Source organism: Anomalospiza imberbis, chromosome 18 (assembly GCF_031753505.1).
Source record: "Anomalospiza imberbis isolate Cuckoo-Finch-1a 21T00152 chromosome 18, ASM3175350v1, whole genome shotgun sequence".
Taxonomy (NCBI): domain Eukaryota; kingdom Metazoa; phylum Chordata; class Aves; order Passeriformes; family Viduidae; genus Anomalospiza; species Anomalospiza imberbis.
The window spans coordinates 3145280-3170624 of NC_089698.1; the positions used below are offsets into that span (position 1 = coordinate 3145280).

A 25345-nucleotide genomic window follows, 5' to 3' on the forward strand; every position below is an offset into this window, starting at 1 on the left:
TGCCTCTGCCCCTTTTTAATAACTAACACATGGCCCATGGGATGGTTTTTGAGGCATGGTTCTGGAAAGGGGAGGTCAGGCTCAGTTCAAATATTAAATACTTTCTTTAGATGCTGCACTTGTACCAATAATGAAGAGAATGGAAATGCTGGGTCAAGGGGATGGCAGGGGACAAACACGGACTGCTACCCTGCTGAAGTCCTTGTCCTGCTTGAATTTACATTCACTAATTGGAACACCTTTTTTTGGGTGCTCTAACTTCTGTACCTCCTCAGGCAGCTGCAGCACTGAGCTGCCTTGGGCTGTGTCTTTCCCAACAGTGAAAGCCAGCACAAAGCCCAAACTGGGCACATCCTCTGGCAGTGTGAGTGGAAAACAGTGCCCTCCTCCCCAGAGGGTGCTCACAAGGGGACAGATAATGCACCACGGGCTTGAGATGGATTCATCACTTCTGTTGCTCAAGCTAGCAAAATTACCTTTGCAGTGTCCCTGTCCTGTGGGCATGAAAAATAAACTGCAATTTGCATATTTTCAACAGTTTTCACACCAGTTGGGCTGTGTTTTGCTGTCTTTTACACACCCTGTAAGGTTTTTTTACTCCTTGAACTCTCCGTTGATGAGATCTAAATTGTCTTCTGTTGAGAGCAAACTGGAACCTTGTTCTGCAGGGGTGAGTAACATGAGAAACTCAGATTTAAAAAGCCAGAGAGATTTCCACTGTGGAGCTGATGGTGAATGGGTCACTTCCTGAACGTTGGTGTTTCAGTTTTGTACTGAGTGAGGTAAGGGGTGGTTCTTTTAGTGACAAGTGGAGAAATGGCTGCACAATTATAGTCAAGGATGTGCACAAACTTCCAATTAATTTAATTTCCTATTTTAGGCTCATAAGTATTCACAAACCTTAATTAAATCAAAACAAGTTAGGAGAAAAATGAAAAACATTTTTCAAGGGTCAAGACCTGTTTACCTGCATGTAAAACGATGGCTTGCTCCAAAACAGTTTTGCACCAGCTGGTCATGTACAGTTTGCCTTACACAGAAAGCTTTCAGCAACACCTGTACTGCAGGAACCTCGCTTCCTCTCTCGGGTTTGGTTTATGATGAGTACAAACTAGGGATTGCTTCTACAGTCTGAGACCTCAGTGAGGGGATGTGCAAAAGAACCAGGAGGAAGGAGGCACATGTACCAGGGTGTGCAGTGGGAGCCTCCCTGATCCTTAGACAACTGACACCTTCATCACAAAAGGGAAAAATTTAATTTATACCAGTAGAGATTAGTTCACAAGTGAATGAAATTTTCCTTCAGTGTGCACCATGGTTTGCATCTGTCTTGTATTAAATAGGCTGTAAATGTTTATCATAAGACTGACTTAACATTACATGTAGTAGCTGCTTGGAGTACTTCTAAATTTGATTGCTGTAAATTAACTATTTCCCATGATACTACATTATTTAATTGGAGCAAGTGATGTATTTCCACTGATAAATGCCACTTTCCATTCCAGCAGCAGGCCTTGAAGAACTCTGAGGTGCAGGTCTGCAGAGCTGGTCCTGGGAGGTGGTGAAGGTTCCATCTGCATTCAGGGGGCAGCTAGAGACCAATTCCTGCCATTGCCACCGAGCTAATTAACTTGAAAATGTTAAGACAAAACTTCTTCTGTCTCCTCAAAGGTGCCTGACAAGCTGCTTTAACATTGCTTCTGAAAGATGTGAGAGTTCTACTGGCAAAAGACAGTAAATTGTAGCTCTAACATGCCACAATTATTTTGCAGAGGAAGAAAAACACCAATACTAAGTTATATAGTAGCAGTTGCTGTTCATTGCAGTTTAAATAGTGAGTTGTTCACACTTAGAAGCAAAAGGCAGATGGGTGAAGGCACACATCATGAGTTAACTGTGATAAACAGCTTTGAAAACTCCGTGAGAACAGTGTAACAAAAGTGCAAAAATACTAAAAATAATTAAAATTTTAAAATAAAAATTATCCTAGGAATACAAACATGTAAAAAAAAAAAGTTTTTAAAGTGAAACTTTTATAAAATCTGAATCACTTGGCTCTCGTGCAGTCCAGATCATAACACTGAGCACACTTTCCGTTTCCTGTGGCCCTTGGCTTTCTTCATGGCACTCAGTGCAATGGCTGTGGCTTCTTTAAAAACATTTTCTATGTTCTCACGACATTTTGCTGAGCATTCCAGGTAAATTTGTGCGTTAATCTCCTTGCAAGCTGCCTCACCCTGGAAAGAACAAAAAGGTAAGAAAATATGTAAGTTCAGTGGATGAGTGAAGGAAGGTGAGTTGGGAAGAAAGGGAATTAATCTGTACATCTTTGCAATCATGAAGAAAGAAGCAGCCTCTGAGTGCAGTGCTAGAGTGTGAGTGGCATTGGTAATAAACTGAAGCACTGTAAATAAACTTGGTGTTTTTCCACTCTGCTGAACCAAAGCCTGGCCTAAGAGATCAGAGCATTAGAGACTCTTGAGATGCAGAGTCCTGATAGCACAAAAATATTCCCAGTATTGAATTTCTTTAAACTAAATGCTGAGGTAGGTACTTAAGTGAGGATAAGATGTCTACATGGTGGTATTTTTCCAGGCCTGACCTTAACTATTCTGTGATGTCACCTTTAGTAATGAATGTCACATGCAAGAACAGAATCTGCAGTGATCTGCCTTGTTTTGCTGGTGCACATGCAGGAAGCTTGACTTTTGCTTTGAAACATCACAAGGACTCAGCCAAAATCCTCACAAGAACAAATGGGTGCCTGCATTTCTCAGCCATGCAATGGGAACAGGCTTGAATCTAAAATATTTCCATGCAATGCTGGTTGTGTGAAATCACTACAGACAAAGCACAGTGATTTCTTACTTGTGATCCATTTATTGTCCCTGCAGAACCAGCCCCCAGGTTTGAATGCTTGTGAGCCTTTTACTGTGAATTCCAGGTCTGCAACCCATGGCTCACAGACTCTGCAATTATTCATTGTAATCTCTGGGAGTGGGGTCACTTGGGCTTTTACTGGGGGGGTGGGGGGTGGTGTTTCTTCATATTTAAGCAGTTTTTCTCCTTCCAGTTGTTTGTAAGCTGCAGTGGTGGCAGATACTGTTCAGATCCTCTGTGCCTGGCATGGGAAGCATCACGTTGTGGCTCAAAGTGCCATCAGCTGTAAAAAACTGAGGTAGAGCATATTTCAGGGAGGAAAAACCAAGTGGGAGGGCTCACATAGGAGACAAAGTTTGTATAACATGCAGGTCCTTGAGTTTAACTGCATGAGGCCTCAGCAGACTGGCCAGAAGTGTCTGTTGCTTGCCTGGAACCTCTCTCATGTGAGGATGATGAAGGGATTTATTCATGCAAACAAGGGACAATCTGCAACTGATCATAGTGACAGGCTGGGACCTCATCTTTTCTGCGAGGGAGACAAACTAAAAGGCCCAGCATGGTTTTGTGGTGATGCAGTTGCAGTTTATTTTCCTGCTGTTTAGAAGAAGTGGTGATTCACTCAAGGTCATAGTCCCTGTTCCCTGGACGTGTGTCTCAGTTTGAGAGCTGCTGTTCTTGCTCTGAGGTGAGAGGAGAAAGGTGGGTTGTAGTTTAGAAAAAAGTAAAAGAAAAATTGGAGGACCAGAGCAGAAAGGTCTTGTGTGACATGGGACAAGCTGTTCCATCACTGTTTCTCCTGTACCTAGGACAGCTATGCCAGTGACATTAACACAACTCATAAATCTAACTGCTTCATAAAACTTAGAGATACTGATATGTAGTTTTCTTAAGATTACTTTAGAGACTTCAAAGAACAGTCTCTCATGTCAGAGAAATCTTGCAAATGTTCTTGCTATTGGCCTTGAAAGGATTTATTTTTAAGTAGGTTTTGCAAAACACATTTATTCCAGAATGGTCAGTGTATTTAATATTGGAATGGGTTTCCTAACATCTCCAGTCTTTATCACAGTACTGCTCAAAGCACCAGTGATGGCTGCAATGTAGGCTAATAACAATTATGAAGGAAGTCCAGCAAACTTACAAACTTGTAACAGTAATAACCCAGCTGTGAAAGAAGAATGAGATGTAATGAGCATAGAAGGCAGATAGTTGTGTCCTTTAAAACGGCTCACATTTCTCTTTACTTTGGCACTACAAATGGGTGGTGACTTGACCACTTCCAAAAAGAGCTTAGAGAAACCCCTGTTCGTGCTGTCAACCATTTCTTTATGTGGATCACCTAATTTTGCAGTGTCTGTGATCATACCTGTGAGGAGCAATGCCATCACGTGCTTCATCTCCTGCCAAGAGGCCACCACTGTAGAAACATTGAAGTTTACCTGGTTGTAGGTGATGGGCTCCTGCTTGGCAGCCCTGAGCTTGCGCAGCTGCTCCTTGTCCTTCCGAAGGTCAGTCTTGCAGCCGATCAGCACGAGCGGGACACCCCGGCAGAAGTGATTCACTTCAGGATACCACTGGGGGTAGAAAAACAAAACTTTTACATCTGGTTTTTATTTTGTCATTTGTTTCCTGAAATCAAAACAATACAGCCAAGCAGCATTTAATACAAGTTACAATTTCAGAGTTTTGGAGTTAGTCTAGTGGGGGGAGCCCAACATGCACTATTTACATCCCAGCAGTGTTTAAAACTCCTACCCAAAGTCAGCTGCTTTATAAAAATACAGTGGCATCTGTCTCTATGCCAAAATGTTTATTTACCATCTGTTTAAATTCTGAGGAGCTCCTCTAAAGCCACATTTCAAAACAGAATTTGGACTAAGTCTTGCTTTGTTTTCCTGGTGCTATGTCCAAGAATGCTTTGGAATGTTACAGAAATCTCAGCACAGAGAAGTGGTTGCTCTCATCTCTCCTCTCCAAATAAATACACATGTGATGGAAGTAGTCTTGATTCTAAGATGTGCAATGTTAGTCGTATCATATTGCTACAGAAAAACAGTGATTTAATTGCTGGTGTTTGATCTTTTTAGTGAGAGCCAACCCAGGTCCTGAGCACTTGGGAGCCATGGAGAGGTGAGCCCCAGGTCTACGGTCTGTGACCTGCAGCTCAGCGCAGGATGAGTGATCTGGGTATCTACACGCCCAGGGTACAGGATACTAAAAGCACCAGCATTTCTAATCTGACATCTTGTCATACATCAGGCAAGTGTAACTCATTTAGAAGCCTCTTACCTTGGCTGCTACATTATCATAGCTAGTGGGGTTCATGACATCGTAGCAGATTAATACGACATTGGTGTTCTGGTAAGAAAGTGGCCGTAGCCGATCGTAGTCCTCCTGCCCTGAAACACACAGGATGGTTTGGATGAAGAAATCTCTGTCCTGAGCAAGCAGAACAATGGGGATATGTACAGACACATACTGCAGATCAAGAACAATCATACTATAATTGCACAGACTGCAAGTCTTTCATACTTGTAAAATTCCTTCCCTTGAGTACAGGAGATTCCCCCTCACTGACAAAACAGATGGTTTAGAATACAGAACACATCCTTGGCAGGTTTTAATAAAAAGCCTGCCTTGTCCACTTGCTGAGGATTTAGAAGCAGTTTTAAACACCAACTGTCAAGTTACCGCTCAAAAATAAAGTCATCAAGAGGAATATGACAATTATTATTAAGTATTTTCAGCTTGACAGTGGCAGTCCCCATAATCATTTGCACATGTGATGCTGTCACGAGAAGAAACACTGTATTTGCTAGACAGGAATGGTTTCTACAGAAACCTTAGTTGCAAACTTGCTTTTTCCCAGCCTGGTGAGCTGAGAGGAAGCAGTGATTACACACAGGATTGTACAAGCCATGCTGCAGCATGAGCCAGGCTTAACTGGCCTTTGAAGCAGGACTCCCCAGCAGATCTAAGGGAATTCTGCTGAATTCTGGAAAAGCAGGGGATTTGTCACACTTCTGATTAGGGATATTCTAGCACGTGATGTGACAAGAGGAAGCTGATTTGCTTCAGACCTGTACTCTTCTCCTTACAGTAATCACCATGCCAGGGTCTGAAGGTGTCTTGCTTTGAGAGATTAAGTTCAAGAAAGCAGTAATTCCCAGCTACAGCTGGCAGCTCAGGAAAAAAAAAAACCCAATCTTTTTCATTTAATAAGAAAGAAAGCATGATTCAAACAGCCTTTAGAAGGTCTATTTGTCAGCTAAATGCTGGAATCAGGCAGGTGTCTCTGATGTACTGAATTTCCACTAGGAGAACTGGGAATGCTGGTCCTTCCCACTGTCACCACAATCCACACACAGACCAGAAACTGCCCTACAGGGAAGTTCCACATCTCAGATCTTCATGTTGATATTTCAAATGAAGGAATGCAGAAAATTTCAGTGATTCCCAACTTTACAGCAATGATTCCTGCTCTGGCACCTGCCTCAAGTCCAAAGTCATGTACTCATCACTTGCCAACATTTTTGTCTCCAATCTGAAGAACTGCAGATACTAGAAGGCCAGTAATACTACAGTATTTTTCTCCCTTCCTTAATTTAAATGATTGGTTGAGCTACATTTTATTCCAAGGCAATCCCTGCTGGATAAGCCATTACTCAGTTTGCCTGAGATGTTTGTACAATGGGAATCTTGGATTTGGACCACTTTGTATTTGAGCTTCCACAACAGCTGTGGGCTCTGTGGGGAGGTGCAGGACAAAGAGGGATTGATATCTCAGGGTTTAATCCAGAAATAATACACAATTGACAAAATTATGCATGTTGTATAAACATTCAGAGCAAAGATTGTACTGCTTATCCCTTCTTATTCTCCCAAACCATCTACTTGTTTGCAACCGATTTGCCATTTTGTTGCAGAGATAATCCCTTAAATGCATTAAACAGTTCAGGTGCCAAACTTTTTTTTCCCTCCTAACTTCCTCTAGTGCTGTGTAAAATTTTCCTTGTTGAAGTTCATGCCTCTGAGTTTCTAACAACATAACTTGTAAAATTAAAAGGTCCTCCAAGTTGTTGTTGGCAATTTGCGAGGCAGACAGGGCTGTCCCTTTGGGAGAAACGTTTATTTGCTTGGAATCAGAACAAACCTCTAAATTCACACTCTCCTGGATGGGATAACAGAAAAAGTGTATTTAGTTATGTGACACAATATGTTGCATTGCAGGTCAAAAACGATAGATATGCCCTGGTGAACTGCTCCTTCATCTTCAAATCCATTTGCAGTTAGGGGTTTTAAAGCAAACAATAAATGCATGAGAAAATGCTGTATGAAACACAGCTCCATGTGCATTTGGAATGTTGGATACAGAGTGCAGAACAGGGTGGGGTGCAGAGAGCAGAAGGGGAAGGTGAGATGGCAGTTGCTTAACCTTAGGTTGCAGCACTCACAGGGAAGGAGAAGGAAGCTGCTCTTTAGAAGCTCAGATGCAGCTCCTCAGCTGCTGAGGATGTAACGGGACCCAGACCAAGCTGTATCTAAACACAGACATCCCCCTCTCTGAAAACAATCTCTTTCACCTCCTGTCCTCAAGTGCTGCTGGTGAAATGCAAGAAAGGGCCTGGTAGACTTTTTTTTCTCTGCAAAGCTGCTCAGCCTATGGTCAGAGCTAATTTGGCAGAGATTTAGGTCTTTTTTTCTAAGAGTTTTAAAAAGGAGGAACAGAGGTGAGCCTAAGCAGTAATTGAATGTCTATGCAAAGCCCTGTGTGTGCTTCCTCAAACACAGGTAGCTATTTTCTTTCCCCAGTTAACACAAAACATGCTGTGGAGGAGTTGGTTAAGTATCTGCCTACGTGCGAGCACATCTGTGACCCCTCTGTCTTCCTCGATTCATTGTATCATCAGAAATTTCAGGTTTTTCTAAAGAAAAACTCCACCCAACTGAATTCACCTAAAATGTGCTAATTCTCCCCCACGCTCCCAGTCCTGCGTGCCTCTGGGAGATGCTGTGTAACCACATCCCTGTGGTGGGGAGGGAGCTCTGGTGGTGGCTGGGGGTGAACAGGAGAAGTGAAACCACGGGTCTCAGTCTCATGTGCATGTTCACCTCTGTCTGCTCTTCCTCACCCCTTTGTCCATTGACCACCAAAGACGTGCCAGCATGTGAGCTGCTTGCCAGCTACGTTTTTTCCCTATTCAGTTTAAAACAAACTGGGAAATGGACATGCCTGGCAGGAAGAAAATTGGTAGAAGAGGATACTTGGGGCAGGAGGGGCACACATCAATTAAAAAATTGGGGGTTCTGTCTTACTCAGGCATGACTTCCCTGTCGAAGTTATGAGAAGTTATTCTTGCATTCACTGGCTTTTAAAATTTCTCAGAAGACCTTGTGCTTCTGTCATCAGAGACCTGAAAAACCTCGCTGGAGGCCTTGCATGTGCTTCCTGTCAGGCAGAGCAAGTACCCACAATGATGAGGCATTACTTCCTCCCCAGCCCAGCAGCGCTCTGCTCTCTGCTCTGAGAAACTCCTGCACCAGGAATTGAGCCTCGTGTCTGAACTGCACCTAGGGCACCGACACTGCTCCCCTGGCATGGAAAAACTACAGAGTTCGTTCACCTCTCAGTGCCTTTGCCTCTGTCAAGCACAGCTGGAAGTGGAAAATTTTAATTGAAAAAAGCAGCTGGAAAAGTTGCTTGCAGACCAGACAAGTGACGTTACAAAGCCTTTACACATTGCATATGTGTACCACCAACTTCCTGCAACAGCAAGAAGTGTTTGGTGAGGAAGGCACAGTACAAAACTCTCACCAAAAATTCTTTTTCTGCTACATTTTAGACTAATCCATTAAGTTCATTTGTTACCAAAATTCTTGTCAAGAAAATAATACCTTTTGTATCTTGAAACTTTTGTTTCTTAAGCTTTTTGTTTGTGTCCTCCTTCCTCAGTAAGTAGGACAAGATCAAATGTTTGAGCTGCACAGGACTTGACAATACAAAGAATCTTTCCAACTTTAAACAGCCCATGGAGCTGAACCTGTCCTTTACCTTTCCATGATGCTGAAGTACGTCCAGCTCTATTCAGTGTTGCCCCAAGCAAGATCCTAAAAATACACAACTCCTGGTCCTAGTCTAACCCTTAAGGAACTCAACATCAGTTTTGTACTATTAAAAACAGGATGAGATTAAAATGTGTGCTCAAGTGAGTCCTTCCTCTAGCAAAACTTCCAGTTACAGAAAGAGGCTGAAAAGCTGCTTGAGTTTGACAGAGTTTATAGATATGTAACATAAAACTCTGTAAGCAGCTTTGAAACAGAACCGAAATTCATGTTTTTCCCTCTCCCAATTAAATGTCTTAACCCAGGTGACAACCTCCCTGCTTTCATTCTTGTTGTGTCGTATGAAAAGCGAAATAAATTTAACAGGAAGGGAGGAGACAAGTGTCAACAGCCTCAAGAAACTTGTAGCCTTGTGGCCATTATGTTGTTTTGGGAGGTGAAAAATGTTGGATTTCGAGGTTTCCAGATGAGAGATGGAAAGCAATTGCTCTTTCACACCAACAATGGCAGCTCCACTTCCCAAGGTGTCTCACAAGACACAAAATACACCCCACTGTTCTTCAGTGGAGCAGTGCTTTAGTCCAAATCAGTTTTTACAGCTGTGAATTCAATGTGGAAGGTACACACTAATAGTTATATGCATGAACAGGGAAATTACAAGACATGGGGTAATGATTTTAAACTATCAGAGGGCAGATTTGCAATAGACATAAAGGAGATTTTTTTCACAATGAGGCACAGGCTGCCCAAAGAAGCTGTGGCTGCTCTATCCATGAGAACACCCAAGGTCAGCTTGGACAGGGCCCTGAGCAACCTGATCTAGTTAAAGATGTCCTTGTTCACTGCACAGGGGCTGGACTAGATGACCTTTAAAGGTCCCTTCCCACCCCGACGGTCCTGATTCTGCAATAAGCCATCAGCTCAGTGAGAAGTGCCTGGGCTGCTGGTGGCTGCAGGTCTGGTGCAGAGCTGAGCTCTGAGACACAAGGAGCTGTGCACTCCTGCCAGGCTCAGGAGAGCTCAGTGCTGCAATGCTGGACCTGCCCAGCCCACTGCAATCTCTGGATCCAGGCCATGCTCCTCACAGCCTGGAAGAGACTCCAAAGGCAAATGCTGGAATGTGTGGCACAGGGATTTTAAATGAGAGCTAGGAACTATGTGACAGGCAAAAAATCCACACTGGCAGCAAACAAACATAAAAATCATGAGTGCAGTGGTAGGTTCTTGGTGCCAACACCCTGTATTAAGGAAATTCCTGTTTGGGTGCTCACACCAGATTCCAGTCCTTCTCTTTTCCTCTAAGACTTAGACTAAAACCCCTTGCCATTCAGTAGAAGGTATGTTATCCCAACTAAATGGACTTAGAACAGTAACACTAACACAAGAACACACATTGGCAAATTGGCTGCTCAGGATCTTACTAGACGGTAGTAAAAATTAGCAGTGAAATTTACTTTTAGATTAAAAGTCTTTTAAATTATGTTTTCAGCTATCACGTGCAGTATACATGAAGGTAAGTGTGTTTTATTACTATTAAAAATGACTGGACTGCATTCAGTTCTTATTTGTCTTGCTGTAAATTTGGAACCACTCCACAGGCTTGAACTGAAACAGATGATTTACACTGAGCTGAAACCAAGCACGTGTCAATTTTAGGGTTCACTTAGGAAAGCAGCTGGATAACAGAGTCTGGGAACTTTGAGTGAAGCTGAACACAAACCATTTCACAAGTTCTTCAAATGAATCTGAACAACTATCAGCATTTTCACAGCCTTTTGATTTTGAACACAAACCAACCTTTTTCTCCTTCCCTATTCAATCACACATGGCAGCAGATTAAAATATTTTCCTGGTTGATTGTATTATGCTTTGCATCTGGGAACTGGGTTTAATACTTCCAGATATGGTTGCTGTTTGATGTTTCTGAATTAATTGGGTTGCTAAGATAATGAATGAGTCGATGACCAGAACTGCCATTAGACAATCAATCTTTTTTTTTTTTTTCTGGAAGGAACATTGATATGCAACAGGTAATGGTGGTTTGTTTGTTTGTACTTTCATTTCTAGGAGTCTTACCTGCAATGCTATGGTTAAACTATGCTGGTAGAGAAGCAATTTGAAAACCTGTCCAGCTTTACAGTCTTCAAATATTGGGCTGATTTAAGCTGACACTGAAAAAATCTGCTGGAACAGAAATGGGGGTGTGTGCGCTCACAGGAGCAACATTTTACAGCAATACAGTTTCTGCTTATTTGCCTGAAGTTACGAAAGGCTGGGCCGGGTTTGGGCTCAGTCCCAGGCCAATGTCCCTGAGTGGTGCCATGGCAGTGGCCGCACAGGAGCTGCCCCTCGCAGGAAAGTGGAACCCCTTACCTGCGGTGTCGTACAGGTTCAGGGTGACCTCCTTCTTCCCCACCGTCACACTCGTTGTGTACTTCTCGAAAACAGAGGGCGCGTATTGCTGCAAAGGGAGAAGGATCTCGATGATCTCAGAGGCCTTTTCCAACCTTAATGGACTCTGTGAGAAGCGGTGCTGGCGGGGCCCAAGCGCTGGGGCCGGCCCCGGCTGCGGCCCCCAGCCCCGCGGGGATGGCAGCCCCTCACCTCGGGGAAGGAGCCCTTGGCGTACACCATCAGCAGCGACGTCTTCCCGCAGCCTCCGTCGCCCACGATCACCACCTTCACCTCCTTCCTGCCCGACGGGGCGGCCGCGGGGCCGCGGGGCTGCTCCGCCGCGCCCTCGGGCACGGCCCCGTTGGCCGCTTCCATGGAGCGGGAGCGGAGCGGGCCCGCTGAGGGCGCAGCGCGGCCGGGACGAGGCTCCGCTCCCCCTCCGCGCCCGGGGCGGGCAGAGCCGCCCGCGCCCCGCCGGGGATTGGCCGCGCCGCGGCCGCCGCCGCCTCAGGTGCCGCAGGGCCCCGCCCGGGCCCCCTCGGACACTGGGGGAGCCTCCCCCGCACCCCGGGCCCCGTCGCCGGCCCGGGGCCGCCCGCAGGCTGCGGTTGCTCGGGGTGAGGCGGGAAGGCCCCTCAGCGCCGCGTCCCCTCAGACCCGCCAGGGCTGCTCCGCCCGCCCGTCCCGCCGGGCAGCCCTCGAGGCTCCATCCCCCGGGACCATCGGGCCTCGTCGCTTTGCCCTTCCAGCCACACACCCCATCCCCATTTATTTATTCCCGTTCCATTTGTTCCCACGGGGAGCCCCTCCAGCGCCGTGCTGGGTCCCGCCCAGTGGCCAGCGCTGAGGGGGCTCCAGTTCAGCGCCCATGTGTCGCCGGCCCCGAAGGCGAGCGGTGCCAGGCACGGTGAGGGCAGGCAGAGACCCCCGAGGCATCCCCGGAAAGGTTCCTTGGCGCTGGCACTGGCAGCGACTCACTGCTTGTTTTCCGCTGATTTATTGCTTGGGAAAGAACTGACAAGCTCTGCTCATCATCTGCTCACCACCCAAGGTGCGCCACAATGAAAATAACTGGAATTTCTAATTTTAATTGCAGAGATGTGGTGGCCCCAGGCCTCCAAGCGGCGTTTTTTTGGTACCACGGAACGCAGGGGATCACAACGGCTGGGTATGTTTGGCTCTGGAAGAGGATCAAAACTGCTGGATTATGTTTGGTTGCAATGCACCGGTCAGGGGAGTGACACTGAGTTTTGGACTGACCCGCTCAGGTGCAAATCTACCACCATTCAGCACAAACCCCCCCGCCATTTCTTTATTTCTTTCCTGGCAGGAATTAGCGCTGTGCTCTATCTCAAGTAAGTTTGTTTTTAAGAAATAATAAATAAAAATTTCCCCTAATTTTTTTTTTTTTTAATACCGCATGGGGGAATAGCAACAAACCCCTAAGGACACGCTGGGGTGTAGCAAGACCGTTTAATTCAACTAAGGAAAAAAACTCCCAAAACACAATTCGGGTAAGGCTTTTCATTTTCCCCTGCGCAGTTGTGTCACTAGATGGCCTTCCAGACCCAATACAAACACCACTGCACTCGGGCGAGGAGGGTCCTGCTTTGTGCACAGGGCAAACAAAAAGCTAGAAAAGGATATTTCTGCACTAGGTGAGAAAAGGGACCTGTAATACTTAACCCAGTGTATATGTAACTCAAATTATAACAATAAAAAAGCGGTCAAATTTGCACCTATTTAAAATTCACCATTTTCCTAGGGAAAAATTGATGCGAGTACATAGAAACTGTCAAAAAATCCTTTACAAGCCACAGTCTTATAAATCTTATCTGGAAGACAGGAAAAGCCATCAGCTCCTGTTCAGTGTAATGGCTGAGAGCATTCCAATGGCACAGGAATGGATGGGCCAGGAAATAATTTGTTTTATCCTGAAATTATTTATTTGGGCCTGGCTCAAACCCAGTATCACACTATGTATGATACAATCAGCAGGTAGAGTTAACAGTCATCCTGTAACTGAAGAATTCAGGGGTTTTTTTTCAAGTCAATTATTGCCATAAAGGGGATTTTTGGGGGGATAAATGTATTTTGTGGTTCATTATTAATGTGTGAAGTTTTGCTTTTTGTTTTTGGGGTTTTTTTCCCAAGTCTCAAAAAACAATCTTTACATTTCTCACAGCTTTGTCTTCTTGTACATTCTATACTTCAGGAAACTTTTAGATTTGTATACCTTTAGATTTGGGATGAAACAACATAAAATACGCAGATTACAAATACAACTGTAAACACTCCAAAGACTGTTTTTAAGTACTGGATATTCTACTTGTAAGGAGTCAACTTGTTATGGATAAAATACAACATTTCAGTGTCTCAGGTACTTAATTTTAATTAACAGCTATGCAGTGCTTTAGGCATATCATTTAGGTTTGGGCAAAAGCTGAGCCTATTTTGCTGACTCCAAAATAAGCAAAATCTAAAGTGGAATTGTGCCACTGATTTATATGGAAGAAGATTCAACCCTCTATTACTGAAATTCAAATATAATCATTACAATTGTAAGTGTCCTTCTCTAGTTCAGTTTTGGCCTGTATATTGATTTTGGCACAAGTTCTTTCATCAAAAGCTTACACATCTGCAGCTCAGGGGTCAATGTGTGTGTGGGGGTTCTCAGTGAGCACAATAAACCAGGGCACTAGTGGGGTATGGAAAATATTCGTGCTCCGGTCTTGGTGCCAATTTGTTGCTTCATGATCGCCAAGGAAAAAGTTAGGAAGAAGTGAAAGGTTAGCACACTGCTTTGGAAAACTGCTGGTAGTTTGTGATTTTTAAAAGATGCTTTAACACGCTGGATGGTATTGATGGGTAGTTCAGGTTAGTTATGAAAACACCCAAAAAAAGACTCACAGATTAGGTTCAATATTGTTTGCACACACCATCTGCTGCATACTCCTATTGTTAGCTTATTTGGTAACACAAACTGGACAAGAATGGGGACCTGTTCTTCCTTATGTTTTTGAAATACACTTAATTTTTTTTTTCTTCATAACACAAACCCCAGTTTACAAAGACTTCAGCATAAAAACAACTAACCCCATTTATGTCCAAGGGAATATTCATAAACTTAGTTAAGAAAGTGCATAACAAGACAGAGCCTTAAATATTTATTTTTTAACATTACCAGTGACATTAATTATATTGTGTTTTCAGCTATGAAGTCCCACTCCAGCATGCACCGAGCAAGAGCAATGCCTTGAAAAATTCTCTATAGGAAAGACAGAGCCTAAGGAATGGGATTCACCAAGTAAGTCAAGTGAATCTCTGATAAATTTCAGATGTTGTACAAGGCCAACAATAGCTTGTCATGTGCACACAGACTCTTACTGAGGGAGTCTCTGCCCCAAGGAATTTATTATGGACAGGGCACAGAAGGAAGGGGGAATTATGATGTGGGAGAGCTGAACTGTCCCTGCACACAGCACAAATTCTGGTGACAGAATCAGTGTGAGAGGAGAAGCCTATGACAAAGCAGGTATATGCTACTCAAGGAGATTCCTCCTGTTTACAGAACAAATGAACAAAATTGGTTTTCAGTTGTGCTTTTGCTCACAGTGCCAACACTGCTCTGACCCTCACTAAACCCTCCACACAATTTCCAAAATCAAAGCTCCCCAGTGTCCTTGACTTTCAGCTGCTTCTCAGTCTCCATTTCTGCAGTGTTTCTCGCTGTTCCTCTCGCACATGCAGAGCTCAACCATCTGGTCCTCATGGCCTGATATTTTACACACATGCCCCCACCCTGAAAAATCCCTTGGGCCACATGATTCACCATCTATTCAAACCTTGCCATGTGCCAGGTTTTTTGTGCAGTAGCTCCTACTGATGTAAATCCCTTGTTCCACAAGGCCTCTCAATTGCCTTTTTCACTGAAGGCAAGGTGGCTGTGACACTTGCCAATCTCTGAGACATTTAACCCAACCTAAAGCATTATTACATTGTTGTTTGGCTGAGTAGGAACCATATTTTTTTCCCAGTGCTGCCAGAAAGGCATTAACTTTCTAGACTATTAAGTAATATGGAAAAAATATATTTCAATAAGGAAATTTCCTTTCTGCCTTTTCATGCCTTAGAAATAGGTCCTGTTTCACTTGGCTCAAGTAGCCCCTGCACTAAATCAGTGCAGAAATCTTTGGATAAACTCTAAGTAAAATCTGTCCAAATGCTACCAGGGAGTTCAGAGGGTTGGGAAAGAAAACAGGACAAGGGTCTGCAAGGGGAGGTGTGAGACAAATTAAGACACATAATCAGGCAGAGAATATTAAGGCACTCTGATGTAGTTTGGACAAACTTTATTCATAAACCACACACTCGGGACTACCTGGTGAGCAGGGAACACAAACTGTATCTTGGTCATTTTCTCTGGTATTCTTTAAATCAGGGGTGCCAACCATGTGGGCCAATATGGCCTATCTGATACACGCATGGCCAATATGCTGTGTTTCGAATTTCACCTTTCATTAGAAACTGAGTTCTTGGCTTTGCAGTTGTGGGGGAAAACCACCCCATTTTACAAACCTGAAGTAAATCAACATGGTAACATCTCATCCTGATACAGTAGGTGCTTAGAGGCAGTTTCAAGTTTCTGTTGCTCACTAAAGCGTGAACTCTCAAGCCAAATTCTGCTGTGAAAAATGGGTAACACAAGGTTAGGATCATCCTATGCCTTTCTGGGACATCAAACACAATGAGTGATCTCTGAAAAGCACGAAATGAACAGGTGAGTGTCTGCCAACACCTCCTCAGCTCTTCCTCCACAGATCTGGGGATGTGTGTCTCCCAGAAGTGCTGGCATGGCATCCCTGAGCCATGGGCAGGAATTTGTCACCACAGGCTGGCAGAGCTGGATCTCATCCCCTGCCCCTGTGCTGGGAAGGCAGTCTGGAGGTTCAGTGGAGAGAGGCATTCAGAACACCTCATTTCAGGTGAGATCTGCAGTTGTGTTTGCCTTGGGAGCTGGGCTTGGTTTTGCCATGGGAACAGGCAGAAGCAGTGGGTTCAGGAGTGAGGCACAGCCTTGCTCTTGGCTGACAGAGATCAGGGATCTGCTACAGATCTGCATGAAATTAGTCACCATCAGATGCTCTTCTGCATCCAGATCTGCAGCAGAGAACACATCCCATCAGGAAGTAATTTGGGGAAATTTAGGGAAAAGGGCTACAAACAGCTTTGCTTGCAACACGGTGTGTTCTTAGCCAGAATCCAACCGATCCCTTTTGTATAACCTCTAAAATACCTCTGGCTTAGGCCTTCCTGTGTTTTCATTACCCAACATTCCACCTAACCCAGAAAACACGAAGATGCTATTTTTTTTCAAAATTGGAGCACTCTCTGCAGTGTCTGCTTCCTTCAGATCACTTTCCCCTTTTCTTGTTCCAAAATTATGTAATTCCTTGTGGATAGGGATGTTTTCTTTTAATGTACTTGCTAGTTCAGAAACAAGGGAAGACTGAACCCAAGAGGAGTGTGTGTTAAGATGACCACAGCACCAGGGGAGGAGTTGCATTCAGCTGCTTTAGCTTACACAGGAGGGATTAATATGGAGTGGATGAGTCAACTGTGGATTGCCAAATCTGGGTTATGCTCCCCAGAATTGTGTTGGAAGATTCCCTTAAACCTGAAATATGTGGAGCTGTACTTTTTTTTCTGTGGCTATAGAGAACATCAAGTTTAAGTGAACCCAGGTTTGGCTTCCTAAATATACTTTTCACTATGTGAGCTATAGTGAGGCCTGAATAAGTGTGTGTTTTACAGAGTCATAAGTCAGGCTTTGATCAACACCTCATTCCTGCACCCTTGCACCTGGCCCAGGCAGGAAGCTCTCAAACCTTTTGGACAAGGATGTGGGGAAACTGGGACTATTCATAGGGGGAGAATAAAAGATGGTGAAGTAGGCTATAAGAGAATGAACTATGGATGAAGTAGGGCCATGGTTTTGCTGCGTAATGCATAGCACTGACATTAACATGAAGTTTGCATCCTCCCCTCTGATATCTGTGCAAACTCCCCACAGGAAGGCAGCAATGGCAGACTGAAGAGATGATAAAATCCTCTATTTATATGGGGGACACTAAAATTTCTGCCCGTTTTTTGTGGCGTGCTGGATGTACGGGTAAAGCTAAGTGGGAAACGCTTGCTCTGTCATTGTCTGGCTGGCAAGATACTCATTCATAGAGGTGGAGGTTTGGCAGGAGCCAGGAGAGCTTGTGGCTTGTCAGAGCATGGCCAGGCAAAGCACAGGCCCAGACTGAATATTTCTCAGACCTGAGAGCAGCCATAACCTGGCCAGAGCAAACCCTGACAGGAACAGCGATGCTCAGAGCAGGTTAATTAATAACTTGAGGCGCTGGAAATAAAACCAGGTTGTAATTGAGTGATGTTTGCTTTAGAGCTGTGATTCTTGGCCTGTGCCTGGTTTGTGGGAGCTGGTTGGGCTGACACTGCAGAGTGGCCTGGCTGGATGTCCTCGCTGAGAGTCACCAGAGCGGGTCAGGAAGGTGTTCAAGCAGCTGTGTGGGGTGGTGAGGGCAGGCACAGAGAGCAACAAGCTGACGGTGCTGGGTCTGGCACACTGCCCCGCCCTTCTCCACACCACTGCCCTGCCCTGCTCTACACCTCTGTACTTGATGGCACATTTCCTGTGTGTTTCACCCTTCCTACACACATCTCACCCTTCCTGAATCTCCTCATTACAACAGGCACATTGTCAAGTTCCTCAATGCTTACTGAGATTAACATAGTAGCCCTGATTTCTTGAGTTGGGGAGATTTCCTGGTTAAAACTGTTCTAATTAAACTTGGATCTTTCATAAGGCTAAAAATGCCCCTGTGTGAATGGCAGCTGGATCTGCTTGTAAAATGTCAGTGCCTCAAGATCTTTAATGGTCTTGGGAGTCTAACAATAGTACAGACAGTGCCTGTGCAAAGATAAGGGCTCCAGGCAAATGGAAGAAGGAAGCAAATACAGCATCCCCATGAATCAGACATCTTAGACAAAAATTTTCTAAGTACAGAACACATCTGGCTGTGTATTTGTCAAGTACTTAATTCACTTGAACTACACACATAGCACCCGCAGCAAATAATTTCCACTGTTGAGTGGGCTCCTCCATTTTCCTTTTAGGACTCAATTTTGGACCTGGGAAAAAGTGTTCTCAGTTGAAAGGCCTCCAAGCAAGCCTGGGCTGGTCACAGCAGAGCAACAGCTGCATGAGCTTAAATTCCTCTCCCCACCCTGCTGCACAAGCCGTGCCCCCCAGTCCTGTGCCTGGAGGAGAGGAATGTCCAGCTTTCCTGCTTCCCTGCCAGCTCCACTGGCATTTCCTATTCCACAGCCAAGCGCACATTAGGCGCCGACACCATGAAGTGCTTTTTCATGTGGGCAGTGGTGGTGGAACTAAGGATCCCTTTTGGTCAGAACCCCCTGCAGATGTTCGTGACACTTTTTTCACTCCCCTTTATGCAACACGTCAGGCGCTTGTGATAATTTACTGCCACAGGAACCGCTTCCTGCACGCTGCTAACTGCGAGTCCTTCCGGACTGCTGGCAGGCACTGTCCAGGGAAAGGGAAAGACAATGTGCAGGGGAAGGTGTCAGGAAGCAAAGAGAGCCCTGTCCTGCATCGGCAGCTCCCAGGAGAGAGACAGGCAGAAATGCAGCAATGGCTGTGTGGGTTTAGTGGAAACCAACTTCAGTTAGAAACTAGCAATGGCTGCCCTCTTGAAGGTTAAAGCAACTGAAATATCTAGAAAAGGTATTTTAATTTAAAACTTACCTAAAAAGGGAAAGAAAAAAAAAAGCTAAAGCGAGTTCAAAAATAACTCAGAAAGTAGACAAAGATAAGAACAGAGGCTGCAGGAGTCAAGTCTGAACAAAAGGCATGGGCTATGAAAGGAGAAAACCACAAATGGCAGGGGTTGAAATGTTAAACCTACAGTTCACTGTGAAACATGAAGGATGCTGTTGTATTCCACACCTCCTCTTCCTGGGTGTAGCTGTCTCCACAAGGTGAAGGGCAGTAATGAATCAAGCTCCTTCCCTCTTCCTGTATTTTCTATTCAATTATTTGCAGGCTGTGCAAGTTCTGCTTTATTTCCCCTCTCCATATGCCACATTCTCCTTCTGGGTTTGTTTTTTTTTAATTCTGAACTGTGCCTTTGGCCTCTCTCCCATTCCTTTCTCCTCGGTGTGTGCCCCCCGCTCTGCCAGGATCTGCTGTCTTTGTAACCTCTGCTGTGCACATATGCTGGCTCTTCCCGCCCCTCTGCCACCCCCTGCTCCACCGAGCGTCCCTTCTCCTCGCTCCAGCCTTTCTGCCAGCGGCTCCGTGAGCCAGCCAGGAACGGAGCGATTTTGCCATGGCCACTGCTCCCGTTTCCATGCTGCCGGCTCCTCTCCAGCGATCAAGGGGAAGCCGTGCTGCTCCCCTCGTACAGCACAGGCAGACACAGCCCTGCAGCTGCTTAGCAACTGCGAGCTGCTGGAGCGCAGGGAGCCACGGACGGCTCAGCCTTCACCGACCCCGCGCCTTCGGGCCCGCTGGGCTGCAACCCAGGGCTCGGGGGAGCAGCTGGGGCACTCCCCACTGTCCTGTCAAACAATAAATCAAGATGCAAATCCTTAACTGCAGGATTGAGAGTAATGGTGGCTATGTCAAGGGCAAAACAAAGTCCTGGTCTCGTGTCGCATCGCACCAGTGGGAAGACACTGCTCTCATTTGTAAGCTGAACTCATTCCATTTGATCTTTGTCATCGGTTTCTGGCTGCAACGTTTCATACGCCATCAGTTATAATCAGAATGTTCCTTGTATGTGCTGCATGTGTTAAAATGGCTCCCAGGTCCCCAGCTACCATCATATCAGACTGTTTAATGAAGTGTCCAGAGACACAAGTAATTCAATGCATAAATATCCCTTAGATTACTTATTTGTATCTTCATTTCCTTCTGATGCAAGCTTTGGAAGTGCCCAGCATCTTTAAATGGTACATTCTTTTCATTCTTTCTCTTTTATTTTTGTGGAACTGTACTGTTCAGGGGCCATGAAGCACTGAACTGAACTGTTTTGTAATTCGATGGCTTTAGAATGCTGATTAGAACTGCCAGCCGTCTTGATTTATTTCATGATTTTTATAAGCTTGAAAGCATTCTAAAAAATAACCAGCTCTGCATCCTGATAGGATCACAGCATTTCAATGGCAACAGCATTTCAGCATTTCAATAGGCAAGAAGCAACACAAAACATTCTGCAAGTCAGGTGTTGAAACAGCTTCTTTATTCCTTTATAGCTCGAGAAATATTAGATCTCTGAAAGCACTCACCCCCTACGTTACAGAGGTGGCTTTGTAATAATACTTGCAGAAATAATATGATCACATACCGTTTAAAAAGTAACACCCCCCATGGCAAATAGCCAACATATCCATCAAAATTTGTCTGGATTTTAAACACAGTAAGTGTTTGTTCCACTGTTGAGTGTCACCATGCATCTCTGCACCCCAGCAGCCAAACAACACAGCCTAGTGATTCCCTGTCATTTTTCAAGGCTCACATCCCATGCATCCTCAGAGCATGCTGGGACACAGGTGAAATCTGTCAGCAGGTTGCTTATTTTGGCTGACAATTCCCTAGACAGATCATCTGCTGTTCTTAGGAAGGAATGAAAAATTTCATGGCAAGAAAATCTGAACAGGCAAATACCCTGTCCATATTCCTACTCAATATTCCTTTTATATTCTTAGCCTGGTTTCCTAAAAATAAAACTGTCTAATGCGACTGTGTTGTTCCATGTAATTTTCTCCCCTCCTTCCTCCAACCTCAAATTTGGCAGGGGGGAAGAAGTACCTAATGTATTTAGGTCTTGAATGAACAGCTGGATACAGAGTATGTAGTGAGGAATCACGTCTAAAAAAAACCCATCTAACAGGAAGGTCTCAAAATGTACTTTGTAACTACCCTGACCAAGACCTCTCATCTTTCTTTTATAGGTCCTGCAACCACCTGTTTTGAGCTCTGCATTATTTAATGGCTACATAATAGACACCAGGGCAGGCAAGTGTTGCAGTGTGCCTCTGGCTCCCTTCCAGCTCCTAAACCGGGCTTTCTTCCCATGCAACTGGGGTGTGGCAAGGGATGGTGTGGAACCAGACCTCCTCCTGACACAATATTGACACTGCTGAGGTGTGTGTACACACACCCGGAACCAGGAAACACCCACAGTGCAGATAGGTTGTTTATCTGGAAGAAAACATAAAATCATAACCAACCAAGTTTGTAGGTGACACTAAGCAGTATCAGGAGGGAGTATCAAATAAAAATAATAATTTAAAAAGGCCATTGCAAGCAACAACATTAAGAGTTTTCAAGAGGACCAGAGTAAAGCCGTACATGCAAAACAAAGAGCACAATCCTACAGTACAGGGTTGTCATCCCAAGAAGGAGCAGGTCTGAGAGTATTTTAGCAGCCCTGCTGGGAAACCAGCTGAGCACAGGCTGGAGTAATCCCTGGATGCCTGACAGACACATCTGAGCCAGGAGGGCTGCTGGCTCCGGCATGGTCACGGCCGATGGCTCTGTCCCCTTCTGCCCAGATCAAAATGGTGACAAACTGGAGCAGGAACAATTACAAGATTAGTAAAGCAGGACCCGAGGGGGAGCTCTGCAGCCTGTAACGGAGTGTTTAAATGCTCAGCTTGCATACAGCTATGAGGGGATGGAAATCTGGCCATGGAGCATTCTTCTGCCAAGGAGACTGAGGGACAGACACATCCAGAAACTGAAAGCCGAAACTAGACAAGTTTTAAAAGGTACTTTGATTTCTAGTCTGTCAGGTAGATTTTTGATGGAAACAATTTGCCCTTATTTTAGTCCCTTTCACAGCCCATTTGAAAATGAAAATCTGATCTTTAGCTAAGATGCAGCTACGCTGCAGTTAAATTCTTTCAAATGAGAAAAAGCCAAAAATTCATAAAAATCAAGAGACCTGCATAATGCAGGAAGTTGAACCAGATGAACCTTGGTCGCTTTTGTCTTTTATAATCTATTAATCTAGTTTCCTTGCACAAGCAGTGGATTGTAACTTTAAAACCTTCAATATAAAGGATTCTGTGTACAAGGCAGTCTAAAACAAAATGTTGTAAACAGTCAGGATCATTGTTTGGCAGAACAGCTGCATATTTTTTATTTCACTTTGCCTCTCAATCTAATTCGCTCTTGTTGCAACACTTTGCCAAAGAAATTAAATCACTTCTTATTGATAACAGACAGTGATATAATTAGCATAAGAGTTTTCCACTCAACAATGCCAGGCAGGGACGCTGTGGGTAAGAACAAACTCCTTAGCTTCAAGAATGTGCACAGAGTCACCACAAGCTGTTCAGAGAAAAAAAAATCCTTCCCCCCCTCCTTCCCCTGAAAGATCTCTTTATCTAAAGAGTCTCACGCAGCAAACCAGGGTCAGTCTAACTCAAGTATGAAAGTCTGGTTTGACCTTTCTGGGATTTAAACACGCTGTACCAGAACATTTCGCTTTTCAGATACGAGGTTCAGCCATGAAACCACCCACTCTGAGAGCACAACTGGTCTCAACTGCCTTGGCGACTTTTAAACTACACTGAACATTATAGTCATTTAGAAACTCTAAAAAAAGGAAAGAAATTTTCGGCTCAGACTTACAAAAACAACTTCCAGCAGTGCTGAGGACTCACACAACTCACTGGGGCGGCACGGCAGGCTCGCTGTCCAGTGCCTGCTGCCCCAGCAATTTCTGGCCCTGGTTTGCACGTACGCAGCGCCAGGCACACGCGTTAGGACCTCTCCCAGCTGCAGCACTTCATGGATTCTACCACCGGGAACAGCCGTCCTGGACAATGATTAATCGCAGACAAAGATCAGAGTCCTGGAAAAATATGCAGAGAGATGCAAGTACAGACAAAGCTGTCTAAGCTCCCACAGTATTATGGTCTGGCTGTGTCGCTTCAAAGCTGCGTTAGGCAGAACTGGTTTGCTTCAGGGTTGAACAGATCAACGTTACGGTTTAAATGCTGGTATTGCTAACAGCCAAATATATATTTAAACATAAATCTTAAATCCCAGGAAAGTTAATAGCCCGATGCTGTTTAAATATGCCTTTTTTAGTCGCTTCACGTGCTGACTTAACTCATTACGATGCAAGCTGCAGAAACATTTTCACTACAGTTCAAAAACCCCTGCAAACACGAGCCCAGCTCTGCGCCGTACTTAGATCTACACGTCGCCTCTTTCGGCCATTTCCAGGAAGCTGAAATGCTTTTCACCTCTATTGAGAGATACCAAAGGAGCATTTCAATGGTGTTCAGCTAAGAACAGCTTCACCGTTCCTTCCGATTTTGCCAGCAGACGGTCACTGGGAGCCGTCGTGACCCGGGCCGGGTGCTCAGCGCTGGCTCCAGCGCGGGCCCGGCGCTCCCGGCCGGGCAGGGACCCAGCGGCGGCTCGGGCGGCCCCGGCTCCGAGCGCCGCAGCCCCCGACAGGGCTCGCAGCGCTACAACGCCAGCCTGGCACTGCGGAAGAGCTTTGGTTTTGTTGTTGGTTTGTTTGGTTTTCTCCCCCTCCATGGGAACGTGTTCTGTTTTGTGCGGACGGTTTGTCGCTTGCTCTCGACACAGAGGCTGACCCGGTGAGGAGCGAGGGGGGGAGCGAGGAATGGAGCGATGAGCGCAGTTGTTGCGAAAGGCGCGGGCTGCGGTGCCTCCTTCGCGGCAGCACCCTGCTCCCTCGCAGGGAAACAGCCCTGAGCCTCGGCACATACCACAGCACAGGTTGTACAAACCCACGGACCGGCTTGTGCTGAGCCGCAGGAGCTGCGGGCAGGGCGCACCCTGCCCGGCACATGCCGCTCCCGCAGACAGCCTCTGCCAAGCAGCCACTTACCTTCTCCCTCCCTCAGAGTCCGCAGGACGGTCCTGCTCTAGCCTTACCAGGGAGGCCACCTCTCTACAGTGTTTGCTTTTCCTCCCTGTCCTGCCCTCTGAAGTGGTTGCTCAAGCCAGGATTTCCTGGCTCACCTACTCTGGGTCTGCAGTGAGCACAAGCTGCAATTCCCCGCAGAGCACAGCGAGGCTTGTGAAATTCCGAGATAACCCTCAGCCTCCACTCAAAGCGAGCTGCAGCAGAATCTGCTCGGGGAAAAAAAAAATCCCACCAAAAAAACAAATCAGAAGGAGGAAAAAAAAAAAAAAAAAAAGGAAAAAAAAGAAGAAGGAAAAAAAAAAGGACGCCACATGTAACACCTCGTCGGGCCATGGCGGCTCCACTGCAGCACGGCACCGGCTCCGCGCCAGCCCTGCCCGAGCGGGCCCGGGGAGCTCGGCGCGGCAGGCCGGAGGAGGCAGGGCAGCGCTGCCCCGGCTGGGTGATGGCGGAGGGGGGAACAGCCCCGGAGAGGCAGAGAAGGAAAACAACAAAGAGCCATGTGACGGGGAGCGGCGGCCGCGCTCCCCCCGGCGCACCCGCTCCGGGCGGGGAGGTGGCGGCGCCGCCCGGCCCCTCCCGCGGCCAGCGCTGCTGGTTCCCCCCGTCTTCCACACTGCCCGAGCTTTAATTTTTTTGTGCACTTTATTTTTTCCCCCCTTATGCGTGCAGGGAAGGGGGTGTTGTTGTTTGTTCCTCTTTCCCCCCCCCCCCACCCTCTGCATTAGGCGAGTTCCATGGCTTGCTGTTTATAAGAGAGCGGGAGGCTGCGGCGGGGGAAGGGCGCTGTTATTTATAGCAGCCGGGGCTGCGCCGGCATTATCCGAGCTGCCTTTGTCCTCCCGGCCGGCCGGCCGCCCCCCCGCCCGGCCCGGCTGGAGCGCCGCCAGCCCCGCTGCCGCAGGGCGCTCCCGCCATGTTGTGCGCGGGGAGAAAGAGCCGCCGCTCCCTGCCCACCTTCTCCCTTCCACAGCCCCTCACAAAGCGCTGGGGGAAGG

General features: G+C 46.0%; 1 protein-coding gene and 1 long non-coding RNA gene across 4 annotated transcripts; one reads left to right on the plus strand and one right to left on the minus strand.

Moving 5' to 3' along the window:
* Positions 1 to 1429: 1429 nt before the first annotated feature.
* Positions 1430 to 24961, minus strand: RHOF (ras homolog family member F, filopodia associated). 3 transcript variants are annotated; one of them, XR_011004919.1, is made up of 7 exons: positions 23636 to 24961; positions 23072 to 23258; positions 11320 to 11407; positions 5173 to 5282; positions 4323 to 4457; positions 2869 to 3173; positions 2008 to 2237 (listed from the first exon to the last, which is right to left on the minus strand). XR_011004919.1 is itself a non-coding variant. In XM_068208480.1 (6 exons), the coding sequence occupies exons 1-6, from the start codon at positions 23716 to 23718 to the stop codon at positions 2073 to 2075; spliced, it is 768 nt and encodes a 255-aa protein (XP_068064581.1). In that variant the 5' UTR covers positions 23719 to 24590; the 3' UTR covers positions 1430 to 2072. The 3 variants fall into 3 exon arrangements, 2 of the variants coding, with proteins under 2 accessions (XP_068064581.1, XP_068064582.1); XM_068208480.1 differs by lacking the exon at positions 2869 to 3173 and having other exon boundaries at positions 1430 to 2237; positions 23636 to 24590; XM_068208481.1 differs by lacking the exons at positions 2869 to 3173; positions 23072 to 23258; positions 23636 to 24961 and adding an exon at positions 11551 to 11830 and having other exon boundaries at positions 1430 to 2237.
* LOC137484560 (uncharacterized) lies at positions 14176 to 21172 on the plus strand. The gene is made up of 2 exons (XR_011004920.1): positions 14176 to 14647; positions 18523 to 21172. It is a non-coding gene; the product is annotated as an uncharacterized lncRNA (long non-coding RNA).
* Positions 24962 to 25345: the final 384 nt, after the last annotated feature.

Bases quoted from the DNA above. Each gene is read 5' to 3' on its own strand.
- RHOF (XM_068208480.1), bottom strand. From the start codon at position 23,718: ATGCTCCTTTGGTATCTCTCAATAGAGGTGAAAAGCATTTCAGCTTCC. The intron at 23,259-23,635 runs GTACGGCGCAGA...ATCATTGTCCAG, and splicing joins GAGGCGACGTGTAGATCTAA to GACGGCTGTTCCCGGTGGTA. The intron at 5,283-11,319 runs GTAAGGGGTTCC...TGTGTGTTTCAG, and splicing joins GAACCTGTACGACACCGCAG to GGCAGGAGGACTACGATCGG.